A 14,738-nucleotide genomic window follows, 5' to 3' on the forward strand; every position below is an offset into this window, starting at 1 on the left:
TTTTTTGCTTATGTCCACAAATAATGTGTTATTGTTTTTGATGTACACGTGATTAAAACGTTTTATTGACGTTCAGGTCTGGACCAATTTTGGACCTTTTTAGAACCTTTGTCAAGATGTGTAAACCTCAAGACTTGATTGCCTTTCACGATGTTATACAATAGGTGTGTGATTATTTTATATGCAGGCTTATATATACACTTAAATTATGCAGCAACACATTTAAACACATGACGACGCATTTAGACGTCCAGGGACGCGCAGAGGAGACGTGGAATTCTCGGCCAGAAAAGACGTGGAATTCACGGCCAGACGACGTCAAAGACGTCGGTTCAACTTTCATTTTGGAACTATTTTTCAACCATAACGGGACGTCTCTGTCGGACGTCTTTTCAACGGTCATTAAACGTCCAAATGTTTGCTGGGCTATTTGTGTTCTGATGTGAGACTGCGCCGTATCTCTCTCCATTTGCCAGCCTAATTGTCTTCACTTTATGACAACAAAGCAATGTTTTAAAACATAATTTACTGACAAGCAGACACTGACAGGTGGCCCAGGTGAATAGGGTAAAAAAAAACTAAAAACTAGGCAATGGATATCACCATACTTCCCCAGTTGATTGATTACATTAAAAATTGCAAACATTTCTGAAATGTTGTTTAAACATGCAAATGAGACAGGTTTATGGCTTGAAAAAATATGCAGCAAAGACATTTAGTTAAGGTTTTGCATACTCGTTTATTGCATCATAATAAGACAGAAAGGCATCCGTCTGGTCTTGAACAACCACTCGCGCTCATCTGTACTTCTCGGCCAGAGCCAGAGACAAAGCAGAGAGGAACTTGTCCATAGCAACATGGGCCTCAGGAGTGAAATCGGTGGGGAACAGAATGGCCAGAACCACGAGTATGTTGTGGGACAGAATCTATGGGAAAACACAGACAGCGAATTCAGGTTACCGCGACTACGAGTATGACAAAATTAAGACGAACTTTCGTGCTTTTACCTTGAAATTGGCGGGATCAACTCGCAGCTGGAAAGCATGAAGCTCGCTGAGGTTCAGAAGTCCAGAAGTAAGGTCATCGATTTTGCTGACAGCCTCACCAACGCCACTCATCACAGTCTTCCCGTGCTTCTTCACTGGAGCAGAGCCGGGACTCAGGTCTTTCCAGTGAGAGAAATAGGTTTTGGTCTGTGGGTAGACCGCCAGCATCCTATAGGCAGACACGTTGAATTGAATTTCAGATACACACCAGGAGAAAACATTAAGCTATGACTATTAGCATATTACAGCACACCATAATAAACCTTACCTAGAAAGAGCATCGTGTCCGATCTCGTCAGCTTTTCCTGAGATCTTGGCCCAAAGGGCTGTGACGGCAGCTTTGTCTTTGGCAGTGAGACTCATCGTGGAAGGATGACTTTAGTTTGCAGAAAACTTCTGTAGAGTGCTGACAAGAGGACTGGCTGTTTTATACTGCCATCAGAAAGAAACACCCAAGACCCTCCTCACACCCCCAAAGATGACTTATCGAGCTTTGGAAGACTTATCAACTTTTGAATGCCCCACTTTATTTTACAATATACTTTGCAAAGCTGTATTTTTTATTCATTTGTATTCAATTATCTTGCAATTCATTCAATTGAAGTTAATTTAATAATTCACCATCATTCACCAACCACCCGGTCAAGAAAAAAAAAAAAAAAACAAGAGTGTAAAATAGACGCACACTAAAACACATGTGGACATAACACAGATCAGGAGTTCGATGTGTTTATAAAACCAAAAATTCAGACACAATTCAGAAAAACCCACACGGCAGGGATTAGAGGACTGAAGAATATAGCCTATGCCTTGCAGCCTTGGGTTTATACAAACCGTGGCACAATCCAAAACATATTTCGGGGAATTATAGGTAGGACTGAATAGTCGTTTCTGGTTGTTGGTCCTCCTAACATCATGTTGGCAGCTAGTTGACCACCACAGTCAGACTATTAATAGCTAGCGATAATGCTTAGTAAGCTGAGACTTTAACAGAAATAGAGTTTATATGATTCTAATGAAGTCTCAGCTTATAATGTTATAAACTAAACTAAATCGCAAGTGAGTCTTGCGTGCAGTGCAGTGAGCACGTGACTTTGACAGGACATGTCAGGCTGTCAGAATTAGAGACAGAGCTAAACCCAGCCCGATCTCATGTTGGCTAAACCATGTCTTCAGTTACCCAACTCATGTCCAAAGAATAGTTGTGTGTGTGTTTTTTTTTTTTTTTTTTTTTTTTTTTTTAGCTAGTCATCTAATCGTGTCTCGTTTATATTTTTTCATTTATCTTTGTCTTCATCCAGTGGCAAGCATGACAACTCAAACCTCAAGGAAGGCTGAAGAGAGCCAGTCCGTGGACGTACCTCCTGTATATTACTTAGGCCTATCCTATGTTATTGTAATACTCACTAGCCCTCACTACTTCAGTAACTATTTTATTGATATGTTATTCTAGAGTTATAGGCTATGCACAGTCTTACCCGGTCCGATATGGAGGACTCCTTGACGGCAAAATGTGGCAAATGAGGCGTCTTATGGATCTCTAAGAGAGAAGAACCAAATAATTTGTCTAATAAACACGTCAGAGGAAAATGAAGAGGCAGAGATCTGAGAAAACATACTCTCTTTTCAGGTTACATTCTGTTCAGAATTTATTCTTTCACAGGCTACAGTATCCAATCCTAATCATCCGACAATAATTGTTTAAAAACCGATGACTTTTAAATTAAGTTTTGAACAGAATCTTGTTTGGCCTTTTGTTGTTTCAGTTTATTTCTCGACAAACTGTTAGAATTAACTGTTTAAGTTTAGTTTTTGTAGATATTAGAAAAGTAAGTAGTCTATGATATGAATCTCTTGGATGGACGTGGTTGAAACAACCCACAAACTTATCACCCAATGGCCTGCTAAGGGGTGTGGTGACGAACCGCATTTAAAAGAACATCTCTGAAACGCTCTCTTCACAGGATTCTTCAGCTTCTGTTAAAGTCGTTTAGTCTGAACATCTAAAGTTGGAAACATGGTTGAGTGGACAGAATTTGAGAGGGCCACCATCCAGGACGTCTTCTCCAAGATTAACTACGACGTCGTTGGTCCCCAAGCCCTGGCAAGGTATTGAGTCTTAGCAATACTTTAACTTTAAGGCAGGCAACTAGTTTCGAAACTGCTCTGATAAAATGATTTCTTCTCATTGTGTTTCGTAGATGTCTTATCGTGTACCCCTGGACCCAGCGGTACTTCGGCAATTTTGGAAACCTCTACAACGCCGCTGCCATCATGGGAAACCCCATGGTTGCTGCTCACGGTAAAACTGTGCTCGGTGGCCTGGACAGGGCTGTGAAGAACATGGACAACATTAAAGCCACCTATGCTGAACTAAGTGTGCTGCACTCCGAGAAGCTCCACGTAGATCCTGATAACTTCAGGGTAAGTTTGTCGCTCAAGTAACGTCGTTCATTAATAGGCTATATGGTCTTGTTCTGGCTTCATTGTTCACGTATCTCATCTGTGTATATATCACTGCTCTCTGTCCTCCCACAGCTTTTGGCTGACTGCTTAACCATCGTTGTTGCTGCACAAATGGGTGCTGGATTCACACCTGCAGTCCAGGCCGCTTTTCAGAAATTCATCGCCGTCGTGGTCTCCGCCCTTGGAAGACAGTATCACTAGATACTAAACCTGCTTGTGCACAGAGGATCATCTGATGTTTAGAATATGATTTCTGAGTTTAAGCAAATAAATATTTCAGAATGCAATATTCAGTGCATTGTGTGTTCTTTATTCGCATGAATTCACTCTTTGTGTCTTTGGGATTGTTTCTGCTGCAGACAACCTTTAATATTAAAATAAAACAAACCTTGGTAAAACAGATAAACTGTTTCTAACAGATAAACTTATATTAAAATAGGCAGCAAATTCGTGCATAACTTAATCTGAACACCTCTCATAATAATACTTAAAATAACTTTAATAAATGCAGATTAGGTCCAGGCTATATTTCAAGTTCTATTTCAACAAACAGACGAAATAAAATGAACCATTTTATGCACAGGATGTAATATACATTCTGTCAAAGAATAATGTACTCAACATTGCATTGTGTCATCTTAAACTAAAATTAATTTGTAATTATATACAAGATGTTGAAATATATTTCAGAGATATAATAGAGTTTGAGAGTTTACAGTTAATTTAGCCTTTGGCCTAAAGTCCAATGAGCTTATTAGAAAAAGATACAAATATTAACACAAATTCATGAAGATAAATTCAATTTTTTTCAGCTTTTCAATGTTTATACATGTTGCAATATTTGATGTTTTAATCGTCTGCTACAAACATAACCAAATACAATTTACCCGTCGTTGCAGAGTTCACTAATGATATGATGTTATTTTCATCAAATAGAATAAGTTGAAAGTCCATCCGTCTCGTACAAATTGTGTAAAAAAAAAAAGTCTCAAAGTATCTCAAACAAATAAGACTCATTTAATTTTGTACTTAAAGTTGACTAGTATATTTGTTTTTAACGTATTCAAAAGAAAAAAGTATTAAAATATACAAAAATATTTTTGTATTATTTATTATTCTACTTTGGTCAGAGTTCTCTCAATGTTGAATATGTATAGATTCAGGACACACCATTAAACCAAAGCCTATGAAACTTTTTAAATTTTAACTTTTTAACTTTGTAAACAGCTATTCGACCGTGCTCACATTCAAATTAAAATTGGTTTCAATTATGGACATGTTTTAATTCAAATAAACTGCATAATACGTTCATCTGTGACTATATTTTACATATTAAATATGAATATATTAAATATAAATATTTTATTATTTTTAATGAAAGTTGAATGACAGGAGCTCAGAACGACATCGGGCAAAATTATATAGTCAGAGACGTATCTATCTATCTATCTATCTATCTATCTATCTATCTATCTATCTATATATATATATATATATATATATATATATATATATATATATATATATATATATATATATATATAATTATTAAATAAATATTAATAAATAGATTGTAACAATTAAAAAAAAAAATTAACAATTATATAACCCCCCAAAATTACAGACCGAGTAGAGATGTTACTCAATAAGGTTGAGCAATTATTTTGCAATGCTTGGTCATTTAAACGTTTTAAAGTTTAAAGTTGTTTACCTTTATTTGCTTGTTTATTTGTCGATTGTTTTATTTTATTTTAGATTTTGCAGTAAAACTGTTTACAATGGGTATCATGCTAAATCAGCATTATACTTTCATGTTCATGATGGCAGTCTTATATACAATGTATTAAACAGTTATAAACATTGTTAGTGTTCTGATGTGAGACTGCGCAGTCTCTCTCCTTTCACTAATTGTTTTCATTTCATGACAACAAAGCGATGTTTTAAAACATTAATTTACTGACAAGCAGACACTGAGAGTTAAAGGCAAGACACCCCAGGTGAATAGGGTAAAAAAAAAAAACACTAATAGACAATAGATATCACCATACTTCCCCAGTTGATTGATTACATTACAAATTGCAAACACTGAAATGTCGTTTAAATATGCAAATGAGACAGGTTTATGGCTTGATAAAATATGCAGCAAAGACATTTAGTTAAAGTTTTGCATATTCGTTTATTGCATCATAATAAGACAGAAAGGCATCCGTCTGGTCTTGAACAACCACTCGCGCTCATCTGTACTTCTCGGCCAGAGCCAGAGACAAAGCAGAGAGGAACTTGTCCATAGCAACATGGGCCTCAGGAGTGAAATCGGTGGGGAACAGAATGGCCAGAACCACGAGTATGTTGTGGGACAGAATCTATGGGAAAACACAGACAGCGAATTCAGGTTACCGCGACTACGAGAGTATGACAAAATTAAGACGAACTTTCGTGCTTTTACCTTGAAATTGGCGGGATCAACTCGCAGCTGGAAAGCATGAAGCTCGCTGAGGTTCAGAAGTCCAGAAGTAAGGTCATCGATTTTGCTGACAGCCTCACCAACGCCACTCATCACAGTCTTCCCGTGCTTCTTCACTGGAGCAGAGCCGGGACTCAGGTCTTTCCAGTGAGAGAAATAGGTTTTGGTCTGTGGGTAGACCGCCAGCATCCTATAGGCAGACACGTTGAATTGAATTTCAGATACACACCAGGAGAAAACATTAAGCTATGACTATTAGCATATTACAGCACACCATAATAAACCTTACCTAGAAAGAGCATCGTGTCCGATCTCGTCAGCTTTTCCTGAGATCTTGGCCCAAAGGGCTGTGACGGCAGCTTTGTCTTTGGCAGTGAGACTCATCGTGGAAGGATGACTTTAGTTTGCAGAAAACTTCTGTAGAGTTCTGACAAGAGGACTGGCTGTTTTATACTGCCATCAGAAAGAAACACCCAAGACCCTCCTCACACCCCCAAAGATGACTTATCGAGCTTTGGAAGACTTATCAACTTTTGAATGCCCCACTTTATTTTACAATATACTTTGCAAAGCTGTATTTTTTATTCATTTGTATTCAATTATCTTGCAATTCATTCAATTGAAGTTAATTTAATAATTCACCATCATTCACCAACCACCCGGTCAAGAAAAAAAAAAAAAAAACAAGAGTGTAAAATAGACGCACACTAAAACACATGTGGACATAACACAGATCAGGAGTTCGATGTGTTTATAAAACCAAAAATTCAGACACAATTCAGAAAAACCCACACGGCAGGGATTAGAGGACTGAAGAATATAGCCTATGCCTTGCAGCCTTGGGTTTATACAAACCGTGGCACAATCCAAAACATATTTCGGGGAATTATAGGTAGGACTGAATAGTCGTTTCTGGTTGTTGGTCCTCCTAACATCATGTTGGCAGCTAGTTGACCACCACAGTCAGACTATTAATAGCTAGCGATAATGCTTAGTAAGCTGAGACTTTAACAGAAATAGAGTTTATATGATTCTAATGAAGTCTCAGCTTATAATGTTATAAACTAAACTAAATCGCAAGTGAGTCTTGCGTGCAGTGCAGTGAGCACGTGACTTTGACAGGACATGTCAGGCTGTCAGAATTAGAGACAGAGCTAAACCCAGCCCGATCTCATGTTGGCTAAACCATGTCTTCAGTTACCCAACTCATGTCCAAAGAATAGTTGTGTGTGTGTTTTTTTTTTTTTTTTTTTTTTTTTTTTTTTTAGCTAGTCATCTAATCGTGTCTCGTTTATATTTTTTCATTTATCTTTGTCTTCATCCAGTGGCAAGCATGACAACTCAAACCTCAAGGAAGGCTGAAGAGAGCCAGTCCGTGGACGTACCTCCTGTATATTACTTAGGCCTATCCTATGTTATTGTAATACTCACTAGCCCTCACTACTTCAGTAACTATTTTATTGATATGTTATTCTAGAGTTATAGGCTATGCACAGTCTTACCCGGTCCGATATGGAGGACTCCTTGACGGCAAAATGTGGCAAATGAGGCGTCTTATGGATCTCTAAGAGAGAAGAACCAAATAATTTGTCTAATAAACACGTCAGAGGAAAATGAAGAGGCAGAGATCTGAGAAAACATACTCTCTTTTCAGGTTACATTCTGTTCAGAATTTATTCTTTCACAGGCTACAGTATCCAATCCTAATCATCCGACAATAATTGTTTAAAAACCGATGACTTTTAAATTAAGTTTTGAACAGAATCTTGTTTGGCCTTTTGTTGTTTCAGTTTATTTCTCGACAAACTGTTAGAATTAACTGTTTAAGTTTAGTTTTTGTAGATATTAGAAAAGTAAGTAGTCTATGATATGAATCTCTTGGATGGACGTGGTTGAAACAACCCACAAACTTATCACCCAATGGCCTGCTAAGGGGTGTGGTGACGAACCGCATTTAAAAGAACATCTCTGAAACGCTCTCTTCACAGGATTCTTCAGCTTCTGTTAAAGTCGTTTAGTCTGAACATCTAAAGTTGGAAACATGGTTGAGTGGACAGAATTTGAGAGGGCCACCATCCAGGACGTCTTCTCCAAGATTAACTACGACGTCGTTGGTCCCCAAGCCCTGGCAAGGTATTGAGTCTTAGCAATACTTTAACTTTAAGGCAGGCAACTAGTTTCGAAACTGCTCTGATAAAATGATTTCTTCTCATTGTGTTTCGTAGATGTCTTATCGTGTACCCCTGGACCCAGCGGTACTTCGGCAATTTTGGAAACCTCTACAACGCCGCTGCCATCATGGGAAACCCCATGGTTGCTGCTCACGGTAAAACTGTGCTCGGTGGCCTGGACAGGGCTGTGAAGAACATGGACAACATTAAAGCCACCTATGCTGAACTAAGTGTGCTGCACTCCGAGAAGCTCCACGTAGATCCTGATAACTTCAGGGTAAGTTTGACGCTCAAGTAACGTCGTTCATTAATAGGCTATATGGTCTTGTTCTGGCTTCATTGTTCACGTATCTCATCTGTGTATATATCACTGCTCTCTGTCCTCCCACAGCTTTTGGCTGACTGCTTAACCATCGTTGTTGCTGCACAAATGGGTGCTGGATTCACACCTGCAGTCCAGGCCGCTTTTCAGAAATTCATCGCCGTCGTGGTCTCCGCCCTTGGAAGACAGTATCACTAGATACTAAACCTGCTTGTGCACAGAGGATCATCTGATGTTTAGAATATGATTTCTGAGTTTAAGCAAATAAATATTTCAGAATGCAATATTCAGTGCATTGTGTGTTCTTTATTCGCATGAATTCACTCTTTGTGTCTTTGGGATTGTTTCTGCTGCAGACAACCTTTAATATTAAAATAAAACAAACCTTGGTAAAACAGATAAACTGTTTCTAACAGATAAACTTATATTAAAATAGGCAGCAAATTCGTGCATAACTTAATCTGAACACCTCTCATAATAATACTTAAAATAACTTTAATAAATGCAGATTAGGTCCAGGCTATATTTCAAGTTCTATTTCAACAAACAGACGAAATAAAATGAACCATTTTATGCACAGGATGTAATATACATTCTGTCAAAGAATAATGTACTCAACATTGCATTGTGTCATCTTAAACTAAAATTAATTTGTAATTATATACAAGATGTTGAAATATATTTCAGAGATATAATAGAGTTTGAGAGTTTACAGTTAATTTAGCCTTTGGCCTAAAGTCCAATGAGCTTATTAGAAAAAGATACAAATATTAACACAAATTCATGAAGATAAATTCAATTTTTTTCAGCTTTTCAATGTTTATACATGTTGCAATATTTGATGTTTTAATCGTCTGCTACAAACATAACCAAATACAATTTACCCGTCGTTGCAGAGTTCACTAATGATATGATGTTATTTTCATCAAATAGAATAAGTTGAAAGTCCATCCGTCTCGTACAAATTGTGTAAAAAAAAAAAGTCTCAAAGTATCTCAAACAAATAAGACTCATTTAATTTTGTACTTAAAGTTGACTAGTATATTTGTTTTTAACGTATTCAAAAGAAAAAAGTATTAAAATATACAAAAATATTTTTGTATTATTTATTATTCTACTTTGGTCAGAGTTCTCTCAATGTTGAATAGGCTATGTATAGATTCAGGACACACCATTAAACCAAAGCCTATGAAACTTTTTAAATTTTAACTTTTTAACTTTGTAAACAGCTATTCGACCGTGCTCACATTCAAATTAAAATTGAACTACCCCAGCAAACATTTGGACGTTTAATGACCGTTGAAAAGACGTCCGACAGAGACGTCCCGTTATGGTTGAAAAATAGTTCCAAAATGGAAGTTGAACCGACGTCTTTTCTGGCCGTGAATTCCACGTCTCCTCTGCGCGTCCCTGGACGTCTAAATGCGTCGTCATGTGTTTAAATGTGTTGCTGCATAATTTAAGTGTATATATAGGCTAAGCCTGCATATAAAATAATCACACACCTATTGTATAACACCGTGAAAGGCAATCAAGTCTTGAGGTTTACACATCTTGACAAAGGTTCTAAAAAGGTCCAAAATTGGTCCAGTCAGACCTGAACGTCAATAAAACGTTTTGATCACGTGTACATCAAAAACAATAACACATTATTTGTGGACATAAGCAAAAAAGAAGCATGTTCTGATTAAGCACAACATTTTATTGATCTTGAACAGCCAAAATTTCTCTTTATTTTTTTCAATGTTTAACATTTCGTGAGCTTAGAATTATAAGGTTCTATCTCCACTTTTGGTCGAAATTGAGTTTTTGACAATCTGATCCATTAGGTGTTTATTAATGCCTGTGTGGTGTTATTTTTGTAAAAAAATATTTTGTTAGTAGTTATTACTAAAATAAAAAGGTTCCATCTCACAAAACATAAACCGAGTTTAAAAACTTTGATCCTCAATAAACTACAATAAACGGAGATAGAACCTTATATTTCTAAGCTCTCGATTTGTTAACCAAACTAAAATACCAATTGCAAAATACTGAATTATTATATAAAGATAGTTCACCCAAAAATGAAAATTATGTAATTTACTTACCAAATTCCAAACCTGTATGAGTTTCTTTCTTCTGCTGAACACCAAAGAAGATATTTTGAAGAATGTTTGTAACCAAGCAAATAGAGCATCCACTGACTACCATTGTTGGAGAAAAAATGATTATGGTAGTTAATGGGAAGCGACATCTGCTTGGTTACAAACATTCTTCCAAACATCTTTGTGTTTAGCATAACATAGAAAGATATACAGGTATGAAACATGAGGTTGAGTAAATGATGATAATTTTCATTTTTGGGTGAACTATCACTTAAACACATTGTTTGGCTCATTTGTTGTATCCACCACCCCCAGCTCTTCCTGGAGTGTGTTTCAGGTGTTCTGCCATTGCTGCATCAATTTCAGTGTCTGTAGCATGTGTGCTCCACCTCTTCACAGCATCTAAGGGAAGAGAATATATTTATTTTTAAAATAAATGAAAATTTAAAATTTGAGGTAAATGACATGCACTTATTTTCAAAATATTTTTATGGTCTTCAGCTAAATACAAAAAAAAAAAACATGGAACAAGATGAATGAATCATGAATGAAACATTAGAAAAAGGTAATCAACATGCATTACATTTTATTTTATTGTATAATAGATGTTCTGCTTTAAATTGGTGTTAGATCAGTTTTCGGGGGGGGGGGGGGGGCGGGGGGAACAGCATTTGTCCCCTGCCTCTTCAATACCACTGTGGTGCCCTTGAGAAAGACCCTTAACTAGGTGTGTAACAGTGAGAAAGTGAACAGGACATTTCCGATAAAGACAGGTGGGCTGTGATGTCCTCTGAATAGACATGTTTAGCAATTCTAAAATTACAAAATATTTGTAAAGCAGTTACTGAAAACATACATGTTCAAATCCAGCTAACGTTAAACATTTCATTCTACTTCAGATAATTTACTTTCTGAAAGAAACTCTCAAAAGGCTACATTAATAATTTACAGTAATAACTTTGACTGTATCATTAAACATACTTTATACTATGGTATACTGTTGTATAAGTTCAAATTAACTTTTAGCCTACTAGCTAATTTTAGCCAAACTCAGTTAATGTTAGCCAATTTCAGTTGACAATGTGGGCATCATTTCTTTCGGTTCATTCATATCCAACAAGTAAAACTCTAGCACGTGAATCTAATAATACAAAATGTACGTACCCAACAGTAGATTTCTAATAATATGGACCTCAATTCCTCCTCTCTTCGTGGTTGTTCAAACTTCAGTGTTCCGGAGTGAGTCTATGGGGAAAACGCGTTAACATCTCGTGAGATAATCTAACCTATCGCGGGATTTGGTAATGTCGGGAGATCTTTTGTTACATCTTGGCAGCACAGTTTTGGACATAAATGGTGACCAGATATATTTCTGTTTTACATGTATATGCATACATTCCACATTTTTTTGCAGTATTTACCATTCAAGGATTAAGCACAGCTTTTGCATATTTCACAAGGATTTCATGATGGAGGGTCATGATGGACTATAAATGCACGTGTAAAAGACGTCGCCAGGTGATGTCCTCTCACCCGATACACTATATTGAACTACACGTAGCTAAAAGTCAAAATAACAATCAAACATGCAACCCCAGAGAACTGTAGACATGTACAAATGTATCTGAATGCATTTTTAGGAAATGTTCTGTGTTACATATTTTTGCCGATTTATGCCGTCATACCGCGACTATTTTTGGCCAGGGACACGACGTTGCCGTCGGACCAATGTTTGCTGGGACAGGTTTCAATTATGGACATGTTTTAATTCAAATAAACTGCATAATACGTTCATCTGTGACTATATTTTACATATTAAATATGAATATATTAAATATAAATATTTTATTATTTTTAATGAAAGTTGAATGACAGGAGCTCAGAACGACATCGGGCAAAATTATATAGTCAGAGACGTATCTATCTATCTATCTATCTATCTATCTATCTATCTATCTATCTATCTATCTATCTATCTATATATATATATATATATATATATATATATATATATATATATATATATATATATATATATATATATATATAAATTATTAAATAAATATTAATAAATAGATTGTAACAATTAAAAAAAAAAATTAACAATTATATAACCCCCCAAAATTACAGACCGAGTAGAGATGTTACTCAATAAGGTTGAGCAATTATTTTGCAATGCTTGGTCATTTAAACGTTTTAAAGTTTAAAGTTGTTTACCTTTATTTGCTTGTTTATTTGTCGATTGTTTTATTTTATTTTAGATTTTGCAGTAAAACTGTTTACAATGGGTATCATGCTAAATCAGCATTATACTTTCATGTTCATGATGGCAGTCTTATATACAATGTATTAAACAGTTATAAACATTGTTAGTGTTCTGATGTGAGACTGCGCAGTCTCTCTCCTTTCACTAATTGTTTTCATTTCATGACAACAAAGCGATGTTTTAAAACATTAATTTACTGACAAGCAGACACTGAGAGTTAAAGGCAAGACACCCCAGGTGAATAGGGTAAAAAAAAAAAACACTAATAGACAATAGATATCACCATACTTCCCCAGTTGATTGATTACATTACAAATTGCAAACACTGAAATGTCGTTTAAATATGCAAATGAGACAGGTTTATGGCTTGATAAAATATGCAGCAAAGACATTTAGTTAAAGTTTTGCATATTCGTTTATTGCATCATAATAAGACAGAAAGGCATCCGTCTGGTCTTGAACAACCACTCGCGCTCATCTGTACTTCTCGGCCAGAGCCAGAGACAAAGCAGAGAGGAACTTGTCCATAGCAACATGGGCCTCAGGAGTGAAATCGGTGGGGAACAGAATGGCCAGAACCACGAGTATGTTGTGGGACAGAATCTATGGGAAAACACAGACAGCGAATTCAGGTTACCGCGACTACGAGAGTATGACAAAATTAAGACGAACTTTCGTGCTTTTACCTTGAAATTGGCGGGATCAACTCGCAGCTGGAAAGCATGAAGCTCGCTGAGGTTCAGAAGTCCAGAAGTAAGGTCATCGATTTTGCTGACAGCCTCACCAACGCCACTCATCACAGTCTTCCCGTGCTTCCTCACTGGAGCAGAGCCGGGACTCAGGTCTTTCCAGTGAGAGAAATAGGTTTTGGTCTGTGGGTAGACCGCCAGCATCCTATAGGCAGACACGTTGAATTGAATTTCAGATACACACCAGGAGAAAACATTAAGCTATGACTATTAGCATATTACAGCACACCATAATAAACCTTACCTAGAAAGAGCATCGTGTCCGATCTCGTCAGCTTTTCCTGAGATCTTGGCCCAAAGGGCTGTGACGGCAGCTTTGTCTTTGGCAGTGAGACTCATCGTGGAAGGATGACTTTAGTTTGCAGAAAACTTCTGTAGAGTGCTGACAAGAGGACTGGCTGTTTTATACTGCCATCAGAAAGAAACACCCAAGACCCTCCTCACACCCCCAAAGATGACTTATCAAGCTTTGGAAGACTTATCAACTTTTGAATGCCCCACTTTATTTTACAATATACTTTGTAAACTGTATTTTCGTCCATTCTTTAATCAGTTAAATTGAAGTTAATTAAATTATCACTTATCCATCTGTTATTTGAATGAATAGGCTTACATAAGGCAATACTTCTATAAACTCTTTTATTTTGTTTTGTTTTACATTTTGAGGAGCTCCACTGCAAAACATAACTTTCCACATTCAAGCAATTTAAATATTACACTTTTTTTGTGATAGCACGCATGCTCTGTTATTTTTTTTTTTTTTTTGTTGTTGTTGTTGTTGTTGTTGTTGTTCTTTCCTTCTTCCTTTTGATTATCTTGCATTTTTATATTTTGTATAATATGATAAAATGACTTGATTTTATCAAATTATTCCAAATGAACTTTGTCATTTAAACATTGTGTAATTCTTGCCACGCCTTGCTGAGAAATGTGTGCTATCTTTGAAATGGCCTGTTATCAAACGAAGTTCTTGTCTGTGGGCGTCTCACTTAAGTGTAGATAATTATGGAGCTCACAGTTCAACAGCTTTTTAAGACTTGCAACAGGACTTTGGAAACTATATTAAAATAGAAATATACATCTGCATGTTTAGTTAGCCTATACTTTATTCTGTAATTCCATCAACCTAATAAACAAATAAATAAATGTTTGGAGTCATCAAATGAT

General features: G+C 36.3%; 5 protein-coding genes across 5 annotated transcripts; 2 read left to right on the forward strand and 3 right to left on the reverse strand.

Moving 5' to 3' along the window:
• Positions 1–797: 797 nt before the first annotated feature.
• Positions 798–1,409, reverse strand: LOC308688395 (hemoglobin subunit alpha-1-like; the record flags this gene model as incomplete). The annotated part of the gene is made up of 3 exons (XM_081361409.1): positions 798–926; positions 1,008–1,215; positions 1,315–1,409. 3 exons carry the CDS (start codon positions 1,407–1,409, stop codon positions 798–800), a joined length of 432 nt encoding a protein of 143 aa, XP_081217535.1.
• Positions 1,410–2,961: 1,552 nt separating this feature from the next.
• On the forward strand, positions 2,962–3,797 carry LOC308704523 (hemoglobin subunit beta). The gene is made up of 3 exons (XM_081388894.1): positions 2,962–3,155; positions 3,248–3,470; positions 3,585–3,797. Exons 1-3 carry the CDS (start codon positions 3,064–3,066, stop codon positions 3,711–3,713), a joined length of 444 nt encoding a protein of 147 aa, XP_081245020.1. The 5' UTR covers positions 2,962–3,063; the 3' UTR covers positions 3,714–3,797.
• A 1,949-nt stretch (positions 3,798–5,746) lies between these two features.
• Positions 5,747–6,360, reverse strand: LOC308704548 (hemoglobin subunit alpha-1-like; the record flags this gene model as incomplete). Its single annotated transcript, XM_081388940.1, has 3 exons — positions 5,747–5,875; positions 5,959–6,166; positions 6,266–6,360. The coding sequence occupies 3 exons, from the start codon at positions 6,358–6,360 to the stop codon at positions 5,747–5,749; spliced, it is 432 nt and encodes a 143-aa protein (XP_081245066.1).
• Positions 6,361–7,915: 1,555 nt separating this feature from the next.
• Positions 7,916–8,751, forward strand: LOC308701467 (hemoglobin subunit beta). Its single transcript, XM_081383780.1, has 3 exons — positions 7,916–8,109; positions 8,202–8,424; positions 8,539–8,751. The coding sequence occupies exons 1-3, from the start codon at positions 8,018–8,020 to the stop codon at positions 8,665–8,667; spliced, it is 444 nt and encodes a 147-aa protein (XP_081239906.1). The 5' UTR covers positions 7,916–8,017; the 3' UTR covers positions 8,668–8,751.
• Positions 8,752–12,815: 4,064 nt separating this feature from the next.
• On the reverse strand, positions 12,816–13,947 carry LOC308694799 (hemoglobin subunit alpha-1-like). Its single transcript, XM_081372554.1, has 3 exons — positions 13,816–13,947; positions 13,509–13,716; positions 12,816–13,425 (listed from the first exon to the last, which is right to left on the reverse strand). The coding sequence occupies exons 1-3, from the start codon at positions 13,908–13,910 to the stop codon at positions 13,297–13,299; spliced, it is 432 nt and encodes a 143-aa protein (XP_081228680.1). The 5' UTR covers positions 13,911–13,947; the 3' UTR covers positions 12,816–13,296.
• Positions 13,948–14,738: the final 791 nt, after the last annotated feature.

This window comes from Scardinius erythrophthalmus, assembly GCF_964197995.2.
Source record: "Scardinius erythrophthalmus genome assembly, chromosome: 1".
NCBI classification, from domain to species: Eukaryota; Metazoa; Chordata; class Actinopteri; order Cypriniformes; family Leuciscidae; genus Scardinius; species Scardinius erythrophthalmus.

Coding starts and splice junctions, on each gene's coding strand:
- LOC308704523 (XM_081388894.1), top strand. CDS start 3,064: ATGGTTGAGTGGACAGAATTTGAGAGGGCCACCATCCAGGACGTCTTC. Junction 3,156..3,247: donor GGTCCCCAAGCCCTGGCAAG/GTATTGAGTCTT, acceptor TGTGTTTCGTAG/ATGTCTTATCGTGTACCCCT. Junction 3,471..3,584: donor TAGATCCTGATAACTTCAGG/GTAAGTTTGTCG, acceptor GTCCTCCCACAG/CTTTTGGCTGACTGCTTAAC.
- LOC308701467 (XM_081383780.1), top strand. CDS start 8,018: ATGGTTGAGTGGACAGAATTTGAGAGGGCCACCATCCAGGACGTCTTC. Junction 8,110..8,201: donor GGTCCCCAAGCCCTGGCAAG/GTATTGAGTCTT, acceptor TGTGTTTCGTAG/ATGTCTTATCGTGTACCCCT. Junction 8,425..8,538: donor TAGATCCTGATAACTTCAGG/GTAAGTTTGACG, acceptor GTCCTCCCACAG/CTTTTGGCTGACTGCTTAAC.
- LOC308694799 (XM_081372554.1), bottom strand. CDS start 13,910: ATGAGTCTCACTGCCAAAGACAAAGCTGCCGTCACAGCCCTTTGGGCC. Junction 13,717..13,815: donor GGACACGATGCTCTTTCTAG/GTAAGGTTTATT, acceptor GTCTGCCTATAG/GATGCTGGCGGTCTACCCAC. Junction 13,426..13,508: donor TTGATCCCGCCAATTTCAAG/GTAAAAGCACGA, acceptor GTTTTCCCATAG/ATTCTGTCCCACAACATACT.